Source organism: Rhineura floridana, chromosome 17 (assembly GCF_030035675.1).
Source record: "Rhineura floridana isolate rRhiFlo1 chromosome 17, rRhiFlo1.hap2, whole genome shotgun sequence".
In the NCBI taxonomy this organism is placed as follows: Eukaryota; Metazoa; Chordata; class Lepidosauria; order Squamata; family Rhineuridae; genus Rhineura; species Rhineura floridana.
The window spans coordinates 31,184,691-31,209,084 of NC_084496.1; the positions used below are offsets into that span (position 1 = coordinate 31,184,691).

At 49.3% G+C, this 24,394-nt stretch overlaps 1 protein-coding gene across 10 annotated transcripts in view; it reads right to left on the reverse strand.

The window, feature by feature from the left end:
- The window catches only part of KATNIP (katanin interacting protein), a 37,760-nt gene that overhangs the window by 1,572 nt on the left and 11,794 nt on the right, over positions 1 to 24,394 (reverse strand). For 6 of the 10 annotated variants that reach the window (XM_061599593.1, XM_061599592.1, XM_061599591.1 and 3 more), the window contains 19 exons: positions 23,025 to 23,227; positions 20,466 to 20,575; positions 19,614 to 19,716; positions 18,786 to 18,998; positions 17,552 to 17,692; positions 14,155 to 14,989; positions 11,008 to 11,745; positions 10,043 to 10,251; positions 9,473 to 9,548; positions 8,136 to 8,174; positions 6,372 to 6,549; positions 5,302 to 5,467; positions 4,837 to 4,994; positions 4,612 to 4,676; positions 3,731 to 3,841; positions 2,948 to 3,087; positions 2,219 to 2,320; positions 1,007 to 1,167; positions 487 to 575 (listed from right to left, as the gene is read on the reverse strand). In XM_061599593.1, coding sequence (XP_061455577.1) covers positions 487 to 575; positions 1,007 to 1,167; positions 2,219 to 2,320; positions 2,948 to 3,087; positions 3,731 to 3,841; positions 4,612 to 4,676; positions 4,837 to 4,994; positions 5,302 to 5,467; positions 6,372 to 6,549; positions 8,136 to 8,174; positions 9,473 to 9,548; positions 10,043 to 10,251; positions 11,008 to 11,745; positions 14,155 to 14,989; positions 17,552 to 17,692; positions 18,786 to 18,998; positions 19,614 to 19,716; positions 20,466 to 20,575; positions 23,025 to 23,227 — 3,837 coding nt within the window. Of the gene's footprint in view, positions 1 to 486; positions 576 to 1,006; positions 1,168 to 2,218; positions 2,321 to 2,947; positions 3,088 to 3,730; positions 3,842 to 4,021; positions 4,289 to 4,611; positions 4,677 to 4,836; positions 4,995 to 5,301; positions 5,468 to 6,371; positions 6,550 to 8,135; positions 8,175 to 9,472; positions 9,549 to 10,042; positions 10,252 to 11,007; positions 11,746 to 14,154; positions 14,990 to 17,551; positions 17,693 to 18,785; positions 18,999 to 19,613; positions 19,717 to 20,465; positions 20,576 to 23,024; positions 23,228 to 24,394 lie in introns of those variants that run through there. The other 4 variants (XM_061599596.1, XM_061599594.1, XR_009759386.1 and 1 more) reach the window with 4 other exon arrangements.

Consider the following 24,394-nt stretch of genomic DNA (forward strand, 5'->3'; position numbering starts at 1 on the left):
GTGCTGCTGCCACCTCTGTACCCAAGGAGACCGTGTGCCTTCAGCCACAGATGACAGAGCGGGAGCAGAGGGCCCGGCCTCACACAAACTCCTCTAGGCGGACCCTGTTTTCTGTTGAGGGCCACCTCCTTCAGGAGTCATTGGGCAGGGGCCACTTGCTGCTGCTGCTGCTGCTGCTAGGTAAGGTGGGAAGGAGAGTTGCTGAGCCAAATGCAGGCAGAGTGAAGCCTTTCCCCTTTCTTCCTCCTTGCCCAGAGATCTGAACTGGTCACTTGCAGAGGACTACCCACCCTGCCCTGCCCTGCCTCATGGACTGGGTCAAGGACTAAAGGCTCCTTCCTCATCTCTCCCATGAAAAGAGCGAGGCGTTCCCACCCGGCAAAGGAAGAGCAGAGAGAAGCAGCTGCCAGCCCAGCCCCAGGGAGCACAGGCCCACGAGTGCACTGGGAAGGGCCCTCCCTGCGCTAGCAGCCGCGCAGAACGCACCTGGGTCAGGAGGCAGCTGCTTCTTTTTGGAGCAGGAAATGATCTGATTTTCATTCATCAGCCGCACGTCCTGGTCTTCTATGTAATTGCTGTTGAGCCAATAAAAAAGGTCAAGGGGCTTCCCTAGGAGTCAGACAGGGAGGGGGCAGGTGAACCTGTCTGCTGTTTGCCACCTTTCACCCATGGGGCTGATCTGGTGACTGGCATTCTTTACGACACAGCAAAGGATTAAAGCTCCTGCTATGCTACATGCGCCTTTAGCTGGAGGAAATACAAGCACTTAGGCATGGAACTGGTTGAAAATGAAAGACATTGCTTGAAGCCGCTGAGATGTATCCAAGGGCCCATAAAGAGAGTGCCACTGAGGTAGCCAGCAGCCAGTCTTCTGACCAAAAGGGGAGCTGCTTCAAGCTGAAAGCGCCTGATTTGATGACAATGACAAAGCCACTTGAGAGCTTTCCGTACGAGATGTTCCAATATGGATGGCAAGTGATAAACGCACACACAGACAGGCCCCTACCTGATCACAGTGTTCTTTTCTTGACGGCAAATCTTCTCATTGTTTGTGAAGAGAATGGTGTGATGTGGGACAAGAGGGTCACAGGTTGGGAGGATGCCATGGGCCAGGTGGCTCACTATGTCAAGAATGCCATTGTACACAAGCAAGTCGTCAACGAGAAGCTGGACACAAAGGGGAGAAGGAGAAAAGGGCCCAAGCTGAAAAGGCACCCCATCATCACCCAAGGATAAATGTGAGCCTTATGTAAAATACCAGACCAAAAAGCCCAGGACTGGTCTGTGGCCCGAAGTGTGTCTCCCAAAGTGGGATGACGGGCCCGCAGGCAGGCAGGCAGTCACCTACACCTCCAGCCATAAACCAAACAGCAGGCTGTGCTCTGATTTTCCCCTCAAAAGGAGCCCAGGGTGGCAAACAACAAGTGATAAAAGAATAAAAACATCTTAAAAACAATTCCAATACAGATGCAGACATTAAGGGGCAGTTTTCAAGGATACAAGGAGAGATATTGCCTGAGATATTGCCTGCAGTCATTGCTGAAATTCTTGTCTCAAAGAATCTTGAGCACTGCAGGAAGCCTCAGGGTCAGCCCCTCCAGTGACTAAGGATCTCAAGTAGCAGGGGATGAGAAAGAGCCTTCTCTGCCCGTCACAGAAGATCAGCTTTCTCCAACTTGCTAACTTCCAAATACGTATGCATTTCAACTCCCGTCACCCCAGCCAGCGTGGCCAATCACCAGGGACGATGGGAGTTGCCATCCAGCAGCAACTGGAGGGCACCAGGTTGGGGAAGGCTGCAGTAAACAAATGGAGTAATATGGATCAAGAGTGACTTGGCATAAGGCAACTCTATATGCTTGTGGGAAAGCCTTTTTCTAGGCTGGAAGGAATGAAATAATGAATATATTTATGTATTTAGAAAACGTATGCCCCACCCATCCAAAGTATTTGCATCACTCAGAGTGGCTTGCAACATTCAAAACAAAACAAAACAGCCACAATCCCAAAAAGAAATAAAAAAAGAGTCCAAAAGCAGGAACAGCTTTGGCAGGTCAAGACCTTCTAACATGAGGGTCTATCACACAAAGCCCATTTGCTCAGCACGACAAGGTTTGCCCAAGAAAGCATTAACCAGTTGATGAAAACCAGTAACAGGTATGACAAGATCCTCAAAGAAACAAGAGTGCACCCGAACAGTTGATGCACAATCACTTACTCCAAATTCTTTCACTCCTCTTTGGGGAGTTTTTGCGTAGTTCCACAGCTTGATCATGGAGACTGTAGTGGGCAGGTCAAAGACAACATAAACTCGATTCACCTGCCACCAGAAACAAGAACACACATTAAATAGACTTAAATGTAACTAACAAGGAGAAATACATACAGCACTGAGACCTGTACACCACCTCTTTTGATTCCAGCAAATATATTTTTTGTTCATCTGAGAAATCAAATTCCAGGCAATTTGTAAAGGATCAAAGTAGCTCTGGATTGTGAAATATCTGGATATGGCACACAACCTTTTCTTGCCACCCTTTTGGAGGCAGAAAGAATCTGCTGATTGTGAAGATCACAGTTCCATCACAATGTCAGCTCCGTGAGCGGAGGAGCTCTCCTTTCAAAAGGTCCACTTAGCTGGTCACTTTCTGCAGGCCTCGCTCCTGGCCTACCACTTTCGTGTGCCCATTTCTTGGCATGGATGGGAAGTCCAATTTCCTGGTTCTGACCTCTGGTGGGTCAACTTTGCGGACAGCTACAGATATATTGTGAACCTACTGCAGGGGCCAGCCTGGGACTCAACACCTGCAAGAGGGCTCTGACATGCCCAGAGCTCTGGAGGAAGCTGCTGAACACTTTAAAACAGGCCTTTCATAGGCATGTAACTGCAGGAGGCATCCCACAGTGCTTATAATATGCATGGGCAGAATACACAACAGAACCCTACCAGGCCAGGAAGAATTGGTGCCAGCCACGTGTGCCTCCCGTCATTTGTGTTATTCACACCATCAACGAGCTTGTCTGGCGTTCGGACATCTCCACGGACACCTTCCAATATGTTAACGCTGTCTGGAAAAGCCGCAATGTCTGAAGCGCAATTATGTCAAGTGCAATGTCTGAGCCATCCACCACACAAAGTCATGCCAAACCCATCGTTTACCAACCCAGCCTCACCAGAAAAAGCCATGCACTTGCCATCGGATCTTAATCCTGCTTCCTGGGATGTCAGCCCCACCAAGTTCACAAGGATTTAATTCCTCTTAGTCGTCTACCAACGGCTGCCTTAGAAATGCTTTCTTCTGTGAGGAAGAAATGGCACCAGGCAAAATGGGCCCCACAAGCTGCCGCCTCCCACAAGGTGGTCAGCCAAATCATGTCCAAGGGCAGCAAGTTAGGAGGGATTCTTTGTTGCTTGGGAAATTGCTAAGTGCTCTGGGCCCATCCCAGACTCACCCTCAAACGGAATAAAATGAGGTCATTCTACACCTCTGGATTGAGGCCCACATTCTGGCTCCAAGGTGAAGAAATGGAGTAGACTGGGGCAGGGCATGGGGAGGTGGCTAGTGTGGTGGTCAAATGTGCATTTGCTCAGTCACACGTGGCCAGCTTCCCACTGCTCTGCTTCTAGCTGAGGTCCCACTCCAAAGGGCCCGTTTCATTTGTGCGGGGATCAGCTGTAGTGTTCAGCCTTCACCTTTATCAGATTTCATCTATTTCCTGGAAAGGATACTGTTCTCATTAAGAAAAATCTTCTCTCCGTGTTCATTATACAGCTCTAGTCCATTCAAACCAATGTAATATGGATCACCCCAACTTGTAAGAAGCTGGAACTGGAAAATGACTGATGAAGGATATTGAGGAAATATAAAACACATTTCCATCCTGCCTTTTGGTTCTTGGATACCCATGGCAGGTTACAAACAAAACATAATTCAAACAACAATACAAAATAAGATTATAAAAGAATAGATTATTATTATTAAAATAATGTATATACTGCCTTTCACTTCAAAAGAAATACCTGGGCAGTTTGGGCAGTGCTAGTGCCGCTGCTTGCAGAGCAGGCGACGAGAGAGGCCCGCCAGGGAGGTCTTCCTCAGGAGCAGGAAGCAGGAGACAGCTCTGTGTCACCGCAGGCAGGTTCATTTGGTCAGAGCAGAGTCCTCCTCTTGGAGGCAGGTGGTGCATGCTCCACACGGCACGCAGGGGTTGTCTGGCTGCAGCATCTGGGCCAATGAAGGCACCTGCTTCATGCTGGATTTTAGAAAAGGGGTGTCTGGCTGGTGACCTTTGTGAATGTAGAATATAGGTAAGGAGACTCGGTGGAATAAGAGAACACCTGATCAACAGGTTGCCCAGGGGCAGAGCTTCCCAATTCCCTCTTGCCCTGAGTGCTGCCAAAAAAAGGGGGGGCAGGGGACTGCAGCGCCAGTCCCTGCAGTGAAAGCGGAAGGAGGCGGCTCCTTCTGCCCCCTTGCAGGGGAGCTCCAGGGGACACACCTGCCTCGTTCCTGTGGTGACAGCCCAGCCCACCACTTAGCCCTGTTCCCAGAGACTGAAAGCAGAAGGCCAGAATGTGTGTGCCCATCAAGGCCATACAGAGGAGGATACAACCACAGGGCATTAACGGAGCCTCGTAGTCCATGCTGGCCTGTTCCATCTTCTTCACTTCCGTACTGCCAAAAGAGGAGCACACACATCCAAGTGTTGAGAGAGAACCATCTTTACTAAACACCCATGCATGCACACAACTAAATATTTTGCAGAGGATGCATGCCAGCAGAAACTGCCTTGGGGGCAGGCATGGGCGTGCCCCTTCAGGCCTGGCTCTCTCACCGTTCACAGGCTGGCGTATCTGGGGGGCCCTTCAGGTAGTCCACAAACAGGATTTCTTGAGCAAAGTCAAAGTGACAGTTGCCGGGTCCTTTGCGAACGAGGAAGCCCCCCGGCGGGGAGATGCAGCAGCCATCCAGCAAGACATGGACCACTTTTGCCTGCAGAAAACAAAGAGGAGGAAGAAGAGGCACTGGGCTTTCGGGCGCCATCTGAGGAGTTTCTTCAGGGCAGCCTTGGTCAGAAAAAGAACGGGCCGCTCTTCAGCCTGGATCTCCAGCTCTGCTCTCAAAGCGTGTGAGAAGGAGGGCTGAGGAGGCCCCCAAAGGCGCAGTGCCAGGGGGCTGCTCTCAAGGGTGCCCCGTGCCACTACTGAGAAATGGAGCTACTCCTTCCTCTTCCTCTGCGGCAGGCAAGACTTCTTGTCCCTGACAACCTGGAGGATGCTTTCCAAGCCCCTCTGCTCACCCCTCGGTAGGTGTCCTCGGGAGATTTATTATAGTTCCAAATGCGAAGCCCAGCAATGTTTTCCGCTTGAGCGAAATGGATGGTGATGATGTGAGGTTCTCCAGGACTGAAGGGAATGAGCCACATGTGGTCGTCTTCCATAGTGATATTGGTCCCATTGATTAATCTGAGAGAAGAAAAAATGTCAGACAAAACAAAGCCCACGGCAGAGTACACAATGTTTTGAATACATATTTGTCAGTGTTGTCACTTCACAGAGGAGACACAGGATTTATCTACATTAGAATGTTAACGGGGAAAAAATACTAAAGAGAAGGTGACAGGCTCCCTCCAGCAGGTCCTGAGTAGTTTTTGCCTGTTCTCTCCAGCCTGATTTCTGCCCAGATTCCAACTGGGCCAGCTTCACTTGGCGTCTGTTGGTTTTCTAGCATTCTGTAATGGCAATTTAGCCCCCCAAACCCCCCTCCCTGCAGTGGCTCAGTTTTGCCTGACTCCCAAACTCCCAAAGGCGGCTTGGCTTCTTTCCCCTGCCGGCCAGCTGAGCCTTTGGAAAGGGCTTTCACCATTCCTGAGCCACGAGGGAGGCAGAGACTGTTTGCCACGCAGCATCTTTCTCAGGAAGATCACAAGCTTCTTGCCACCTCCCCACCCCCGTAAAGCAGACTTGGGGAGCTTCTCCTTTCTGGCTTCCCTTTCGCCAGCCTTGTCCTGATCCAACCCTACCCCTACCCCTGGCTCTCAGCCAGAGTTCTGCTACTCAGCTTGACCCATTTATGTGAGAATAAGATGGGACAGGATGGGAATGTTTTCAATCGATGAGTCAAAGCCACAGTTCTTCATTCATGGCTCAGGGACTTGGCAGCGTTTGGTGGAGTGCTCCCTCCACCCCTAGATGGCCTACTCGGACAGCATGCTTCGGAGCAAGTCACATTTCTGTGGCACTGTTCTAGGAGCCCAGGAGCCTCTCTTCCAAAGCACCCCGAGGAAGAGACAGGAACACACACACACACACACGTATGCAGAGATGGCCGCTGTTCTCTCTGGCCCTGCCAGTCTGCAGAGATACTCACTTATCTAAGGTCCTGGAATCGTCTGTGTACTCCACAAGATCATTCAGGTCCCGAGGAGAGGCAGAGAGCTGATCTACAGAAAGTGGGATTGCTTGGCTCTCCTTTCCTACCACTTCAAGCCCTGTCAGTCCAAGGTAATGAGAGTCTCCCCAAGAGATGGTGAAATTCAGCAGAAGGCCTGAACAAAACCAAACACAGAGTAGTATGAGCTACTAGGAGAAATGTCTATAAAGAAGAGGCTGTAAGTTGAATTTGTTGCAACTACAGTGATGGGAAAATGATGGTAGAGTCATGTCCTGGGAACCTAAATAAAGAGTTCTATGATCTGCAAGGAGGGGGGGGAATTCTGAAGCAGGAATAAAACTCAGGAAGATGGAGGACACCTTCTCTTTTTAATTTTCTTTAAAAAAAGTTTAGTTGATGTATTTGCTGCCCTGAGCTTCTTTGGGGAAAAGGGCAGGATACACATTCAATAAAAAATTCAATAAATAAATAATAAAAGAACACTGGAGCTGAAAAAGCCACCCATAGAAATCTAGGAGGCTGCCTTCTACTGAGTCAGACCACTGGTCCATCTAGCTCCATACTGTCTACACTGGCTGACAGCAGTGGTTCTCCAGGGCTTCAGCCCCACTCGAGATGCCACTGGGGACGATCTGGGGCCTTCTGCACGCAAGGCAGATGCTTCACCACCGAGCTACGAGGGCCCGTCCCTGGGAGGACAATGTACAGCAGGGGCCTTGGAAGCACCAGACGGAGGGCCGCAAGTCAGTGCAGTCTGACCCATCAGTTACTGGGCAAAGCAAATTCAGTGGCCAACGTGTGTGCTGGGGATGAAATGCCACAGCACTCCACACATCTGGATCCTGACAGCTGAGCACACCTGGAATCTGCTCAGAGATGAAAAAGGTGGACAGCAGGGACTGTTTCTCCTGCAGGCAGCTGCTCTACCCATCCAAGAAGTTGGTACTCTCCCCCGCCATTCCCCAACCACAGGGCAGTTCAGAGCTGTTATGTAGTGCCAGGACTGGAGGACTTACAGGGCTGGATTACTCACTGGATGTATTAGAAATGCCTCGCTGGAAAAGGGGGACTTGCTTTCATTTGAGTGAGGGATTCAGTGTCTCAAGGCAATGGGGGCCATGGAGCCCCTCCTCTCCCATCCCATCCCACCAAATGTGTTTACCTTCAAAGAGCAACAAAACGGACCTGACTTGAGCAGGGACTCCAGGGCACCCCCTGGAGGGCAGAATGCATCTGTCCACTCCTCCCCTCCCTCCTGGGAGGAGCAGAGCAGCTCCACTCATCACCCACACAGCAAAGGGTGTTGTTCCCTGGTCAAAGTTCCCTGAGGCAGTTGAAGGAGCTGCACAAATGGAAGAATTGCTGCCCCAGGACCAAGAAGGTCAATGCTGCAAGAGCAGCAAACAGACCCCAAGGGAGGCCAAGAAAGGGATGACCTTTGTTCCCAAGCAGTTTAGAGGCATACTGAAGCTTTCACACTTGAAGATGCCGTAACAAACAGAATTAATCATCATCATCATCATCCTGTTAGTTGCTTAATCATAACAATAACATTTGTTATTCACTTGCTACCTGAAAGTCTCCATGTGACTTACAAGATTGTGAAAAACACATATAAACGTATTATGCCATTAAAAAAACCCACTCACACCACATAACAGCCACAGAAAGCTTTGGCATCACACTAATAACAAACAACATCCTTAGCCTTTCAAAAGCCTAGGAAAGGGTAAGCCTTACCTGATGCTGAAAAGATGTCAACAAAAGCACCAGGTGGACCTTACGTGGGGAGAACATTCCACAAATGAGGAGCCAAAACTGAAAAGGCCCTTTCTCATGTCATTGCCCTCAGAGCCTCCCTCAAAGAAGGGTCCCAGATGAAGATCTAAGGGTCTAGGTAGGTTCATACTGGGAAAGGCATTCCAGAAGATATTGTGGTCCTGATCCATAAATAGGTTTACAGGTCAAAACCAACCCTTTGAATTGGGCTTGGAAGCATATAGGCAGCTACCATAACTAGAACAGAATTGGTGTTTGTCTTGAACCTGCCAACAGGCTGGCAGCTGCATTCTGCACTAATTGAAGCTTCTGAATAATTTTCATGGGGAGCCCCATGAAAAGTGCAGTGCAGTAGTTCAATCTTGAGATTACTGCAGTCAAGTTATCCCTGTCCAGGGTCATAGTTGGACCACCAGCATAAGCTGATGGAAGGCACTCTGTGCCACCAAAGCCACCTATGCCTCAAGTGACAGCAATGGATCCAGGAGAACCTCCAAACTACGAACTTGCTCCTTCAGAGGGAGTGTGACCCCATCTACAGCAGGCTGCACACCACTCAGGCAGCCACAGGAACCACCCACCAAGAGCATTTCAGTCTTGTCTGGACTGAGCTTCAGTTTATCGGCCCTCATCCAGTCCATTATCACAACCAAGCTCTGATTCAGTACATTCACCGCCTCACCTGCAGAAGATGAAAAGGAGAAACAGAGCTATGTGTCATCAGCATACTGATGACAATGCACTCCAAAACACTGTATGACCCCACTCAGTGGTGTCATGTCGATGTTAAACAGCACAGGGGACAGAACTGACCCCTGTGGGACCTCATAATAGGGAACCCATGGAGCCTTGCAATGCTCCCCATGAACCATCTTCTGGAACTGCGGTTAGCAACCATCCTCTCAAGAACCTTGCCCAGAAAGAGGGCATTTGCTACTGGTAAGCATTATGAAGCTCTTCCAGGTCCAGTAAAAGCTTCTTTGGGAATGGCCTTATTATGTCTTCCTTCAGGCAGCCTGGGATTGTCCTCCATGACACTGTAACCCTTTTTAAAAGCCATCGAAGATCATGGCCATCACCCTCTTCTTCTGAGAATTAATTCTAGAAATTAAATTGTGCCTTGAGCAAATAAAGGTTTCTTTTAGCCTACACAGAATCTACTGCCCAAGTCCTAGGAATATGTATAACTCTATGGAGTGCTGCTGCAAACACTGTGGAATAGTTCAGAGGAGGAAGCAGTGTGTGTGTGTGTGTGTATATATATATATCTATCTATAGCTATCTGAAAGAAGACTTACATTTCCCAGTATAGACACCAGGTTCCTTGGTCACCATCTCAGGGACAGAATCTGGCACAGCCATGAGCATTGGGCCCTAAAAGAAGGTTAGAAATGTAAGGTTCTCAACTGATAAACTGGAAGAAAATGAGGCCAGTCTCCCTACAACAGGAGCTCTTTCAGGAAGGACATCTGCATTAGGCCTTGGAGGATACAGACCTGCGCACAGGAGTGAGAGAGTGGGTGGGTGAACATGTTCCTGGATGTGCCCCTTTCCTTCACAGCGTAGGAAGCTGCATGGGCTGCTTATTCCCCCCCCCCAATGGAAAACTAACATGCAGGATGCCAAGAATTACAAGGGAGAGCTCTTCCTCCCACCCACCCCCTGCACTTACAGCTCCCTGCCCCCATTCGGAGCTTGGGCTAAAAACCTGTTTCTGCAGCATTCTGTTCAACAAGAGACACGTTTAGCCCATGAATTCTGTCTTCCAAGTTTAGGCTCAGAGTCATTCCTTTCCCCAGGTAGCCTCATGGGGGTGGGGCGTGTGGGTGGGTCAGAGTAAATACCTTTTTCCACAACATACACTCTACCTGTTTGTCTTCCATCCTTGAACTAGCCTGTGTGAAGGGTCTCTCGTCCCCCTCTCCATCAGCAGTTCTCGGCCTCTTCAACTCTTCCTCATACCTCAGGCTACAGACACTTTCCACTTCCTCATCGTAGGACTCATCATAACAGAAGATGGCCTCCAGGATATCATCATCAGTCGTGAACAGAATGGTGTCTCCAAACTGCTCTAGAGCTGAAATATTGTCAACTCTACGGTGATGACACGCTCAAGTCAGCAGCCCCAAATGCTTACCCCCCCCTTCATTCTGCAAGCAAATGTGAAGACCAGCATGAGGAAGGATCCACACAGCCACTGCTCAAGGCTGGGATCTCCATGTCCTGCCTGGAGAATCTCTCCCCCCTGCTCCCCTTGCTGCATTACTGCCACAACATCCAGACCTGTAAAGCAGGACAGAAGTGGTGAGGAAGTGGCTATAGTTGCTCTGGAAACACTTAATTGAACAAAGGGGCTTTGTGGCTTCTGAGGAGGAAGATGGGTTCAGGGCAAGGCTGTTTTATATGTCCAAAGGAAGTGTGCTATCACCAAAAAAAAGAGCCTGTGAATGCAAAAGGGAACAAACAAAGGGACGCAAGAGATCAGGTCTTGCTGGGGCACCTTTCCAGAAAGGCGAAATGGCTGCAGGCACACACAGGAACAGCCTGTTTTCAAGGACTGGGGGGAAACCTCTGGCCAGGGGACCCAGAGGACCAAGGAGAAGGAGGAACTCTTTTCACCTGTCATCTCTTCACAAGCCACAATTACTTTGGTGTAGTGGAGGAGCACCAACTGAATGGCCTCACATTCCCATACTTCCCATAACTAAGAACTTCTTAGCTGAGAGAATGAGGGGTGGTGGACCAGGAGGAGAAGCTGGCAGGCAGCTCCTCCAGCCTTCTTTGCAAGGCAGAATTAAAATCAGAAATTTAAAAGCTGGAAAGGAAGACGCACCTCCTGCAAGTGTCCCAGAAGCCTTGGCAACCTCTCCTTTGAAGATGCACTGTTCATCCAGCAGCATGGTGATGTCCTTCACACCTCGGAAGGAATGGATACGAGACTTGTTATAATTCCAGATGCGGATCATGGCGACCTCACACGCCTTTGCAAAGTCCAGAAAGATGCAGTGGGGCTTCCCGGGGGTGAAGGGGGCCAGCCAGAGGTGCATGTCATCCTGAGTCCGGTTCACCCCATCCAGCAAATTGGCTGCCACTCGGGGATCTTTGCCATAGGAGGGCAAGATGTTGATGTCAGGTGGGTCGGCTCTGATTTTGGCAATCTGGATGGGCTCTCCACTGGAGCTAAAGAGTTCAAGCCCATTCAGGCCAACATAGTGCCTGTCTCCCCAGGTTGACCTGACGTCTATTTTCAAGTGCTGCCCATAAGGCAGGACTGGGATTTTGAAGTCGCTCCCGTCCTCCAAGTCCAAGCAGTTCTCCCCTTCCTGTTGCTTTGGTAGCATCTGCCCACTGTCCTTCATCCTGAGCTTCTGATCTCCTTGCCGGCTGATTTTCTGCTGATGGAGAAACTCGTCAAAAATGTCACCTTGGAAATCCATGTTGGAGATTCGGCCATGGTGCAAGTGGTTGAATTTTAGCAGAGAGTTCCAAGACTCTTGCAGAACATGTTCTTGAGAGCCGCCCCACTTTGCTCGGGAGGGCCTTGTGCTGCCCTTGGCCAGAGAGGCCTCACCTGGAAGGCAAAAAAGAGACATTGCTGGCCTGGCTGAGAACATGAGAACAGAGTGACCCACTGAGTCCAGCGTCCTGTTCTCACACTGGCCAATCAGATGCCCATTATGAGAAGCCTGCAAGCAGGACCTGAGAGCAAAGAGCACCTTCCCCTCCTGCAGCTCCAGCAACTGGTATCTGGAAGCAGACCGCCACCAACTATGGAGGTAAAGCATGGCCATCATGGCTAGTACCCACTCAGAGCCTTATCCTTTATGACTTTGTCTAATCCTCTTTTAAAGCCCTCCAGGTTGGTGGCCATCAGTGCCTCCTGCGGGAGCAAGTTCCACAGTTTAACATGCGCTGTGTGAAGAAACATTTTCTTTTATCTGTCTTGAATCTTCCACATTCAGCTTCACTGGATGTCCACAAGTTCTAGTGTTATGTGAGGGAGAAAAACTTTTCTCTCTCCACTTTATCCATGCCATGCATACTGTTATACACTTTTATCATGTCACCTCTTACTTGTTTTTTCTCCAAACTACAAATCCTGAAATGCTGCAACCTTTCCTCACAGGGGAGTTGCTCCATCTCCTTGATCATCCTGGTTTCTCTTTTCTGAACCTCTTCCAACTTTACAATATCCTTTTGTAGATGAGGAGACCATAACTATCACAGTATTCCAAACATGACTGCACTGTAGATTGGTAGTATGGCATTATGATATTGGCCCTCTTGCAGTAGCCTTGAGTGGGTTGGGTGGCCCCAAAGGCTGCAACACCAGTTCCACATAACGCTAGAGGTTGTAGCAGAGCAGCCCAGCCGCTTCACTAAGGCCCCATGGAAAGACCTCTCTATGTGGGCCAGGGAGGTCACATACCCTTATATTTGGATGACCCAAGGACAAAGAGTGAACCCCACCTACAGCGACTCTGAGCTGAACTCCTACATCTAAAATTCTCCAAAGCCTGTGGAAATTAGGTATCAAAATGGACTAACGTTTCTAAAGTTTGAGTTTCGAGGCAAAGAAGCAGTGAGGGTAAAGTTGAAGTTAGGGTTGGGGAACCTGTAGCCCTTCAGATGTAGTTGGATTCCAACTCCCAATAGCTCAGCCAGCATGGCCAGTCATCGGGGGGGGGGATGTAGCTCAGTGACAGAGAACTAGTTTTGTGTGCGAAAGCTCCCTGGTGCCGTCCCCAGCAGCAGTTTAGGACTGGGAAAAGACTCTCGTTTGAAACCCTGAAGAGCCGCTACCAGTCAGTGTGAGCAAGGCTAAGCCAGACTGACCAGTGGTCTGATCCGTTCCAGATAAATGACATTCCTGAAGTAAACAATGAGTATTTAAGCAGAGAAAATGAAGAAGGTTTTAGGACCTCTGTATAGAAACTGCTCTTACATGTCACAGACTGGTGCTCCCCACAGAGAAACGCCACAGCTAAATGTGAGTCAGAGCTCAACCCTATCCTGAAAGCTCACCAGCACAGCCCCTGCTACCCTTGCCTGGAGACAGAAGATGGAGGGACAGCCTATGGCGGGATATGGACTCTTGAAGCTGAGAAGGAAAGGAAGGCAGTACGTTTGGGGATCTGGTATGGAAAACCAACCTGATTCTGACAAACTCTGACAGGAAAGAAACTCAACTCTTTGTGGATTGAGCCTTTTTCTGTTGCACTCCTCTGAATCCCGAGCAAGGAAGCATCCACTCAGGATGACCTCCCAATTGCAGTCCAAAAGGACCCAAGTGAGGTTGACCATTGGAAGCTGCTCCAGAGCCATGGTGAGAGCTTGAAGAAGAGGGGAGGGGAGCAACAGAACCAGAACCACAGCACAACATACAGGAGGAACCAACCCCCTGCCAAACCCTTAATGCAAGGGAGGGAGGGGGGGCATCCATCCGCATGCATGGATCCCCACAGATCCCCCGAGGCATTCCAGGCCAGGCAGGGGACTTGCTGAAACCAGCACTCTTGTGGCAGGTTCTCCATTCACCCCAGTTGCAGAGTGTAAAAGGTTTCACTCTATGGATTGTCGCCATCAAGTTTCCACGTCTCCACCAGGATCATGGTGTGAGGCTCTCCATACAAGGGCAATTAGTGGGTGAAGTAGCTGAAGTGTGGGGACGTTGCCACAGGAAAGCCATTTCCAGCAGCTTCCAAGTGAGCCACCTGCGCCTCATCTGCCCTGGTGTGTGGCCACAAGCAGCCTCCTCTTTAAGAGCTCATCACGCCATCCCAAGCAGACTGTGCAGGTGAGATGTGCCCAACAGGGAAGGTCCCATGACTCAGAGGGGGAAGCTTGGGGGGGGGCAGCAGAACTCCCCACTTTCCACTTGTGGCAAGCAGTTAATTGCTCACTGTCTGAAAAGTTCACTCCAAAAACCCAATGATCCTATTGACTATCCAAGGGAAGTTGACTGATGATCAACGCTGACCTTTGTCAGGTAGGGCTTCCTCCCTAAACATGGCGTGGCTGAACTCCTCCTTTCCTTGGCCTCCCAGACTGTGCTCAGGAGGAAGTAGCTCTGCTGCATAACTGCACTTGCTGGGCAGCTGACTCAGGAAGTCCAGGTCAGTTGCAGACTCTTTCCTTGCACCTTTGGGAAGCTTTCCATCCGCATCCACAGGCTCATTGTGAGATGTGTCCAAATCAACTAGGCAGAGATGGGGGCTCCTGTCAGTTATTCCTAGACAGTCTCTCCTGGTGATCTCGGAGGGCAGCTGGGCTTGCAGATCCAAAAGGGGCTCCGATTCAGGCCACAGAGGAGGATTTAGCTTTGCAGAGCAGACCTGGCCCTTTCCTTTTGCCTCAGAAGGGGGCAGAATACAGGGGGAAGGTATGCCAGGCAACTGAGACAGTTTCCTTCCAGAAAGTTTTTCCATTTGCTCACTCAGAGAAAGATCATCCTCAGATTGAGGAAGCTCTGTGGTCTCTGGTGAGAGGGTGCTCTTGACATTTTCCGACATTGCTTGGAGACCTTCCTTCAGTGCAACAAGATCAAGAGAGTTCCCCTTTCCTTCGGAGCAATTTTCTTCTAAGGAAGGTTTAAGATTTGAAAACTGCCTGCGTGGCTCGTGGCTCCAGTCTGAGGTGGCCCAGCCCCTTCCTTCCTTTCCCCTCGGAGGAAGGGAGCAACTTTCTGGGAGGTCAATGGTGGTGCAGCTGTTGCCATCAGCATCACTATTTCCATAGCCTTTTTGCAGCTCACCAGCAAAGACAAGGTTTCCATCAACGTAGACAATGATATTTCTTGCTCCTATGTCAAGATCCTAAAAAAAAAAAGAAAAACAAAAACAGAAAAACAAAAGGCAAACCTGTGCTTTGGTAGCCAAATAAAAATGAACTTTATTTATTTATAAACAATTATTTCATGCCTTTCTGGAGCCCAAATTATAATGGGTGAAGAGAGCCGGCCAATCAGCAGAAAGCTAAAAATGTATGCTAAGCATTTCAGTTTCAACACATGTAAAGCCCCTGCTAAGATCTTCCTCAGAAGTAAAAATATAAGGTGCTGATGAATCGGTTGTGTTCAGACATAACAGTAAACTACAGTTTAGCATTACAAGAATGAGCTTCTGTAAGCCTTGGGCTCATGTGCTTCCTCCTCAGATGGAACTGTGGGGAGCAGGACTGGAAGTTTCCGTCTCCATTTTAGACTGACTGCAGTTTAGTGTGTTGACCAAGCCCTAAACTGTGGTTAAGCTTAACTATGGTTTGTAGTTGATATGTTTTAATAAATCACAGTTAACTTTAGCCACAGTGTCTGGGTTCAGATGATACACTAAACTGCTGTTAATATAAAATAGAAGCAAAAGCTTCCAAATTCTCCTATGCCGTGCCAGAACAGGACACAAGAGAGCATAAGGTTTGATGCAGCTTGTTCTTGTGATGCTAAACCATTATTTAGCACAGGGACAGGGAAACTGGTACTCTCTAGATGTTTGGATTCCAAATCTCATCAGCCCCAGCCAACATGCAAGGATGACGATCAGATCATATTTATAAGGTCATAAACTCATCAAGAATGATGGAAGCTGTAGTCCAACAACATCTGGAGGATCACAAATTTCCACTTTAGCGTTCTGCCTAGATGAGATCATTATCTTCTCATCTCAAACTGGTAGTGCTGTCTTCAGGCTGCTTTTTTGTGACTGAAACTTCTGCACTTCTCATTCCTTAAAACGGGAATGGCTAACCTGTGACCCTCTAGATCAGTAGTACTTAACCTTTTCTGGGTCATAGCTGCCTTTGAGAATCTGATGAAAGTTATGGACCCACTCCTCAGAAAAATGCTCATAACTACAAACACACAAAATTTTGCATACAATCACTTTTATTACATTGCAAATTTATTTTATTTTTTGCTCCAGGTTCACAGACCCCCTGATGGCCATCCATGGACCCAAGGTTAAGAACCCTGCTCTAGATGTTGTTGGACTCTAATTCCCCTCATCTCCAGCCAGTGTGGCCAATAGTTAGGGAGGATGGGAATTGAAGTATAGGAACATCTGGAGGGCCACAGGTTAGCCATCCCTGATTTAAACCCTCACAATAACTCTGTTCTGTTTTACACAATTCATCTTCAATTTCAGAACCTGGACTACGGGCCCTTTTAAAAAAAATAACTTTTAAAAATTGCATCAGCAAATCTCAACTAGTAAGTAAGAAAACACAAAACAAAAGAAAGTACAAATTCTGAAGTGTAGAATAAGTAATAAAAAAGAGTAACCATTTAAAGGAAAGGTAAGGAGGGCTTGTTCTCCAGCCCCTAGATAGTTCCCTCAGTCAAGCATCTGGCCCACAAGCAGCCTGTACAAACGGCACATCTGCCACTACCTGCCTCCTACTTCCAAGGGAAGGGTCATTTCTTATCTGCAGCGTGTTTTGAAAGCTCAGAAAGCTGTATGAGTTTTCCTTGTTGCTCCTGGCTTTTACATTTTTCTTACATTTGTGCTGCCACATGAGCACCACTCTCATAGCAAAGATGAGAACGAGTCATCAAGGATAAGGCTTAGCGCACCTATAATCCAGAATGGAAAATCCTCTTTCACTCAGTACCTGGAGCTGTTCTGAACAAATCATCCCAGCAGGCTCTCTGGAGCAATTTTCAGAGAATTTCAGAACCTTGAACTGGTTGCTATCCGCTGTAGGATGTGACTTTTACTAACACAATATTTGACAGCGCTGCTATGCATGGAGGCTTAGTACATAACCAATTCCATGTGTATAAGAGGAAGGCCAGCTGGATCTTCAAGGTTTAGGAAAAAAATCATTAGGAGAAAAAAAAACCTAACTGGACCAAAAAGAAACCCTGCTAAAAGAGCCCAGTAAGGACTGAGCATGTGCAGTGACCATGTGCAGTGACCATGCTCATTGTTGGGAGAGGAGAAGGAAAACCTGTGCAGGAGAAACAGTCTTCTTGAAAAAAGGCATGGCTGGCACACCACACAGGAGCTCGCCATATGGCAGCTTGGTGTTCCCATGGGCCCACTTGATGCAGCAATAGCTCCAAAGGCCTCATATGCTTAACTTCTCTCTCTGATCATGTTAAAAAGCAAAATCGTAACAGAAAAGAACTGTCTAAAACTCTGCTAGCTCCTTTTGCTATTTGGAAGTTATCATAATGCCTCAGGTCTTGTTTTAAATATATAGTCAGAGCATTTCTGCAGCTTAGAATTCAAGCAGTGGCAAGAATGAAATCCATTCTAACCACCCCCAGCCTGCAAAGCTCCCCCCACCTGCTCTACTAGTCAAACTCTACTGAGATTTACTGAACGGCTGGGAACAGAAATGCAGCATTCAAGGTGCCCAAGATTGAAGCAGTCACTTACACTAGGAGCAGGTGTGCTGTAATTCCAAATCCTGATCCTGGATAGACCAAAGTCACTGGACAAGCTGGGATTTCGGACCACAAAGTACAGCTGCACTGGAGGCTGAAAGAGGCACGTCCAGGGAATCCGGTCTTTGCTGACCTACAACACACGGAAGCAAATGCTCTCACCTGGGCTCTTCCCCTTGCAAGGAGCACGGTTGCCTCTGGAGAACAGAAGGGAAGGCAAGAGACCCACAAGCAGCACATCCCCCCTCCTATCTGCTCTTGAGGGAAGCCAGGCCTGCCTCTGCGTGAGCAAGCGGCAACTTCATTGCAGCTAAAGAGAGCTGCTGTTGATTCTAATCAAATTAATCAGTTTTACATCTTGTCAGGATCCCGACAGGACACCAAGTAGCAGTAGATTAGCAAACTAAATCTTTACGAGAGGCTGGTATTTCTGACCATCTCCTTTCAGAAAGCTGAAGGCAGAGAGTCCATTTTCCACCTGGATGAACTACAGGTGTTTCTCAAATACACAGAGTTTTCTGACATATAACACTGCAAATTCAAATGTTTTAAAAACCTTTAAAAAGATCAGTGCTTCAAATGATGAGAAATGCCTGTCTCTTGCACACATGTTGCCCTCCTGTTTTTCACCGGTTCTTCACTTCCACTGTTAAAGGTCCATCAGTTGCCCTAGCATTTCACTCCTAGCCTCTGCTAGACAAGACAGCGTTCCTCAGTCCTCAACTTGCTTATGCTGGGGACCAGTTCACAGGACTTGGAACGTGGCTGGCAGCCCCCTTCTATCTTATTCTGTCTGCGGGCAAGAAGGCCCCTCGTCTGGAATGCAGGAAACCCAGAACACCCCAGGTGGCTAAGTGCTCCCAAGAGCAGCAACAGCCTCGCCCCATCACACCTCCATCACTTCCCCATGGAGGTTCAGTCTAGCCATTCTTTTTCAAAAGCGGAGCATAAGAAAAAGAATGCTGAAAGCCCATCATTCCATTCTTCGGGGGGGGGGGGAAGAATGCTTATGAAGAGTAAGGAAGTTGTACATGTGAACGGAGCACCACAAACGTTTCTGCGGAGGCCCCTGACTTGTGCCACTCTCTGTCATGAGAGCCACTGGGACACATGCTGCTTGAAACCCACTACTGAAGCATTTGCTTATATGGAGGGGCAGCACACAACCTAGAAAAGGCAAGCAAGGACTTTGGCGGCCACTTGCAGAGCAGGGGTGGGAGGCTTACATCCACGTTCCTGTTGACCAAGCAGCCCAGTTCTCCTGGCGTGTCGGCATGCCTGATGTCCACGTCATGAGGAGACACAAACACTTTGTCATGGTGCAAATCAAAGAACTCCACTTCTGTCAGGCCCACCCTTGTTGCGTGCCCCCAGTTGGAGAGAATCTCCACAGTGATGTAAATGGCATCCCGGACCTCCCTCTCCAATTCCTGCTGGCCCTAAAAGGGTAAAAAGTGAGACACTGCTGTGAATGCAGACGTCAGACCTGAAGCTAAGCAGGTTTGCTTTTGGTCAGTGCCTGGATGGGAGACTGCCTGGGAACATGTATGCCGCCTTGGGTTCAAGGTGAAAGAAAGGCGGGGTATAAATGTAATAAATAAATAAAAGGATGTGGGCACTGAAAGCAAGCAAGCAAAAGGGGAGATGGCCTTGCCCCCGTGGGTCTTGCCACACCCCACACAGGAAGAGGCAAAGCACATGGCCCTTCCGCTCCCAAGGAACAAAGAGGCCTGCCTTTCTTGCATCCCCACCCAACATTACGCACAGGACAAGTCCTGCCATCACACTGACTGGTTTTCACTTAGGAGGGAGCCATTATTTTAGTCAGCAATTCCACCCCTGAGTTGCCCCGTGCTGATGCGTGAACTGCCTGGCATGTGCTCTCATGGCCAGCTCAGCAGCATGCTGGAGCCTCTTTCCCAGTCAAGGCTTCCAGCCTCTTCCACCTCTCCTCTCTAGAGTCATTCAACCCCCACTTTGATTTCTACTGAGATTGATGATGACTAGATTACAAAGCTGCTACTTCCGTCACTCTGAAAAGCCTCCTTTCCTACCAGCACGTGAGGCTCTGGCCGTTCAGAGCCTGGAACTGCAGGGCCGTCGTAGGAAGACCAGCTTTCAATCTCTTGCAGCACTTTCAAAAGCTTCTTCTGTTGCCTGAAACAGGGAGCAGAATGATCACAGGTAAAGCAGCAGTGGAAAGCCCTGAAGTGGACAATGAGCAGGAGGGAGGGGCAAGTCCACCTCAGCTTCTGCACCCTCAGCTACAAACACCCGCCTTTACTGTTGCACGCCCTGAACCTTCAGGCCAAGACAGAGAACAAAGTACAGGGTGGATTGATGGGCAAGATCTGTGCTCTCTTGCAAAATATATAAAATGTTTTCAAGAACTGGGAGGCTGAGCTGTTCCAGGAGAGCTTGTTTTTTTTGGGGGGGGGCCCTCTGTCCCTAGGGGTGTGGCACTGTGAGCAGGGTGACATGTTCCCCATCTTGCTGGCATTCTGAGCTAGGTCTTCCCATGTGCAACTAATGTCTACACTCTGAGAATACAATCCAGTCCCCCAATTTTTTTGGGGGGGGGAGCCAGTGGTCCCAGCACCTCACCTCCAGTCTCAGAATTGGCCCCATCTACCACACTCATTACCCTCTCTGCCACCCTGTCTACACATTCCAGATGAGGCCCCTACAATGGTGCTTTGGCCCTCACCTCCTGGCTGCCCCTTTCCCAATATGGGCAGAATGCCAAGGGGACCAGATGTAGGAAAGGCCTGGCAGAGACTGTGCATGGCATGGAGACCCATGTGGAAATGGGCACTTATATGCACAAATGAGGCCACACTGCCTCAGAACTGCCCCTTCCTTAATCACACAATTGAGAAAGACTCAAAATCAAACCACCCACCCACCTGTTTTCTAGAAGCCCAATCCTTTCCATGGCGGTGGAGACAATAGTTCTCTCCTGCTGCTTTTGGAGAGGCTCACTTGTTGCAGAAGCAGACGGCGAAGGCAACAGCAGCTGTGCAAGAGGGCAAACACAACAGAAAACAGGCTCATACTCCAGGCTCCAACAATCCCTCCTGGGGCTGGGCAAGAACTGGGAGCTTAGGCCATGCTCACGTCGGGCAGGTAAAGCAACCAGGAGGACAACATGACCCCTTATTTGCAGGGGTCTGCAGTCCCCAAAGGTGCCCCCAGGGAGTCTCTTGGCAGCCAAATAGCAGACCATCACCCATCTTTACAGAAAAAGGATGCAAGGGCTTAGGGGGACACTTCCTTCATGTAAGGCTCGCTAAGGAGCCTGGCAGTTAAAATGTGGCCGCCCCCTGTTGTACAGAACGAGGGCTGGGCCAATGCATTTTGCTGTCTGAGATGGTCAAGATAGCACTGCCTCCCAATTCCATGTTTAGAAGCCAGTCAGCCTGGCAGTTGAACTGTTCTTCGACACCGACAACAGGATAAAACATCTCCACCACTTCCGAGGACACAGACTCGCTCAAGGGGCAAAGGACAAGTCATGCATGGCACACAGCGCTCTGTCCCCCAATATCTTGGCACTGCTCTCCAGCCTCCCCCCCAGCACCTGCAGCCTGAGGCAGCTGCCTTGCTCCACCTAAGGGTAGAGCCAGACCTGTAGAGACCTTCTGTCCAAACTGATGGCAAAACTGCATCTGGTGGCCAGGCTATTCTGGACATCAGCTCTTCCTCCTTCTGATTCTGATAGTTTGTCATGGCTGTGTGAGAATCTGTGATTTAATGCACCTGTCTTGAGACCGTGAGAATGCCTGACAGCTTCCTTATTTAGGGCTGCAGGAGGCCCCATCTGTCAGCGTCACTCCCTGGCTCAGAAAACTGCCCATCCTTCCCCCACTGAACACTGGCTTCTAGAAGTCGCCATCACACGCAATTCCTCTAACTTCTAGCACAGGCTTGGGGAACTGAACTGGGGCAGCAGGTCATATCCTCAACTGCCTCATAGGTCACCAGGTCTACCTATTGAAACACATGGAGTTTTTGCTTGTTTTTGAGCCTCCAGGTCTACCCACTGTAAAGCAGTGGGCTTTTCCATGCCCAGGTCTACCCTGCTCCCCGGCCATTAGCACAGGCTTGGGGAACTGAACCGGGCCAGCTGATCAAATCTCCACCTTGCCTATGGCCACTTTGACGGTGGGCAGGGATGTCCACCTATCAATCACCTGACATCATTAGGAAGTCAAGTGACAACTTCAAAGGGGCTCGCTGTGAGCACCAATCAGCTGATCAGGGCTGACAGTGGCTCCCTTTGAAGGTGTACTTTCAAAGGTACTTTGAAGCTGGCTGGTGCTTGCCAAGACACCACCAGGAATACACATTGGCTTCCCATTGTTCCTTCGCAGCATCTTTATCTGCCCCACATCCGACATCACATGTAACAGCAGGTGTGGGGCGTGGTTTGGTTCAGGGTCCCTGCCAGGTTCCTCTGCTGCTCTTGACCCTTCTTGGGCCACAGCAACCGTGACACCAGAGTGCCTTCGAAAAAGACAGGATTAAGCCAAGCCATTAATGGCAGGTGTGTGTGTCATCTGTCATCTATCAGCAATGAAGTATCACTTTTAGGAGTGGCTTTCTACAAGCTGAACCTTATGCAAATTAGTTTTAACTGAGGAAAGCCTTGAAGACAAGGGAGGAGGGGGCCCTTAAGACCACCAGGTGTGGCTTTCTCTCCTGCTGAGAACCCAAACGCAGGGAGGACGGGGAAAAGGAGCTCTTTATGGACAACGTGGGGTATCTTCTTTGCTCATTTTGAGACAGATGTTTGCAAAGCAACATTTCCAAAGAGCCTGTGAGCAGTAAACAGCTTGCTTGCCTATGTGACAGGGCCCAGCAACAGACAGAGAAAGAAAGTTGCTCCACAGCCCTACTGCCACTCGCACCACTGGGAGGAGCAGGCAGCCTTCCCCTCCACCTCAACTCATGGCTCCCCACAGAATCACTGCTACTATGGGCCAGGTAGTAGAAGTAGATATACCTCATGTCCACTGCACTGCCCTAAGTTACTCCCACATATTCCCATTCCAGTGCATCAGATGAAGCTTTAAGCTTTTGATAAACCATTTTGTCTTTTGTCTCTCTTGCCCCCCAAGCCAAGGAATGGCTCCTCTAGTCTTCCAGGCTCTGCCTTTCCTTCCAGCTTCAACAAGTCTCAGAGAGAACCATCCATGGCCCCTTCACTTCTGCCAGTGCAGCCTGGTTCCCTTACATTTAAGATTCAAGGGAGGCAGGAGCGGACTCTCCATTCCCACAACAGCACCACCTGTGCAAACTATTTTGGGGATGCACTCAGCTGCAGAGAGGGGTTTGCAGTCCTCAGCACAACACTGGCAGTCTATCTAAGAGGAAGCTTGCAATGGGCAGATAGACTGTAGGATGGGCTGACACAGAGAGCACAGACTTACTTGGTGGAAGGAGAGATCGCTTCTGCTACTGACCTCAGTAGAGGTTGCTTGCTCCAGCTCAGCCCTCAGGGAAGCAGCTGAAACCTGCAGCTGCCTGCAGAGAAGTTCCTTCTGAAGGGTCTCATTTTCTGCTTGCACAGCTTTCAGGACAACAGAAGCAGAGCATGCAGGGTCCTTCTTCTCACACACATTCTTCCGAGTTGCTGAGAGTGGCCTTTCGGATCGGCTTATTGGCCCTGACATTCAAAGAAGCAGAAAACACTTTTTGACCGCTTTCTAAAAGTGCAAGTGAGTCCTGCCCCAGGCACCCCCATGCTAAGGTTGAAAAGGCTCTTGAGCCACAGGATAGGAAACTCCTAGAGCAGGAGGTGGCGGTGCCAGCAGAGTGTGATGTACAAGAAAATCCTGTGTGCCTGGCACAGGATATGCACCCTTTTCCCTGGTGCAAGCCTCCAGCCCCTCAAGGACATTAGAGAGGCCAAAGCATTCCCTCAGGGAAGCAGTGGGCATCAAGTGCCAGCCATCTTCACTAAGTAATAATCTCCTGGGTGTGAGGACGTGAATCTGTACCAAACAGAGAACAAAGGTGGGCTCCACTCAGGTCCAAGCAGCAGAAGGAGAAGAGGATGGTAAGAACCCTATGTTATTTCCACCGAGGGTGGAGAAAAACCTGCCAAACAAGATGTGGAAAATGCACGCAAGAGGAGACAACTCAACAGCGGCTGAAAAAACAACATAGAGGAGGAGGAAGAGGACAGGCCGTTTGAGAATGTAAGCATTCAGTGGGCCAAAGACAACCAAAAGCAGAACACAAACACAGCTAGGAGGGGGTGTGTGAATCCTCTACAAAGTAGCCTTTCAAGCTGTAGAGGCAGGCAGAGTCAAGATTTATCTCTTAGATGATAGTGCTACTGAAGCACATTTGTATGTTGAGCAAGCTGAGGAGTGAAAGGCAGAAGCAACAGGAGAAAGGTGTCTGACCGAGAAGCCTAGTAAGGGCTGTTCATAGGGAAGAACGCTGATTTGAGCAAGATGGTAGATCCTGATAGCTGGAGGCTGCCTTTCAAGCCAGTGTTCAAAAACACAGGGATGCTCTTAGGGGTTATACATCTGTGCTGTACGAACAATGCTTGAACAGGTTACGTCACAAGAAAAATATGTCAGCCTCCTTCAGAGAGTCACAACGAAGTCACACTTGCTTTCCCCTCTTCTCTCTGTAAGGAAGGTTTTGCATGCCTCACTAATGAGATCCCAATGGGTTACCAGTGTGAGATGGCTACACAAGACAACCAGAGCATGAATTTGAGCAAGCAGCACGCCCAGTCAGGGCCTGATGAAGGAACAGGACAAGCCCCTGGCTACGGCCTTTTTCATCATTCTAGCAGGCTCTACTCTCTGCTTCT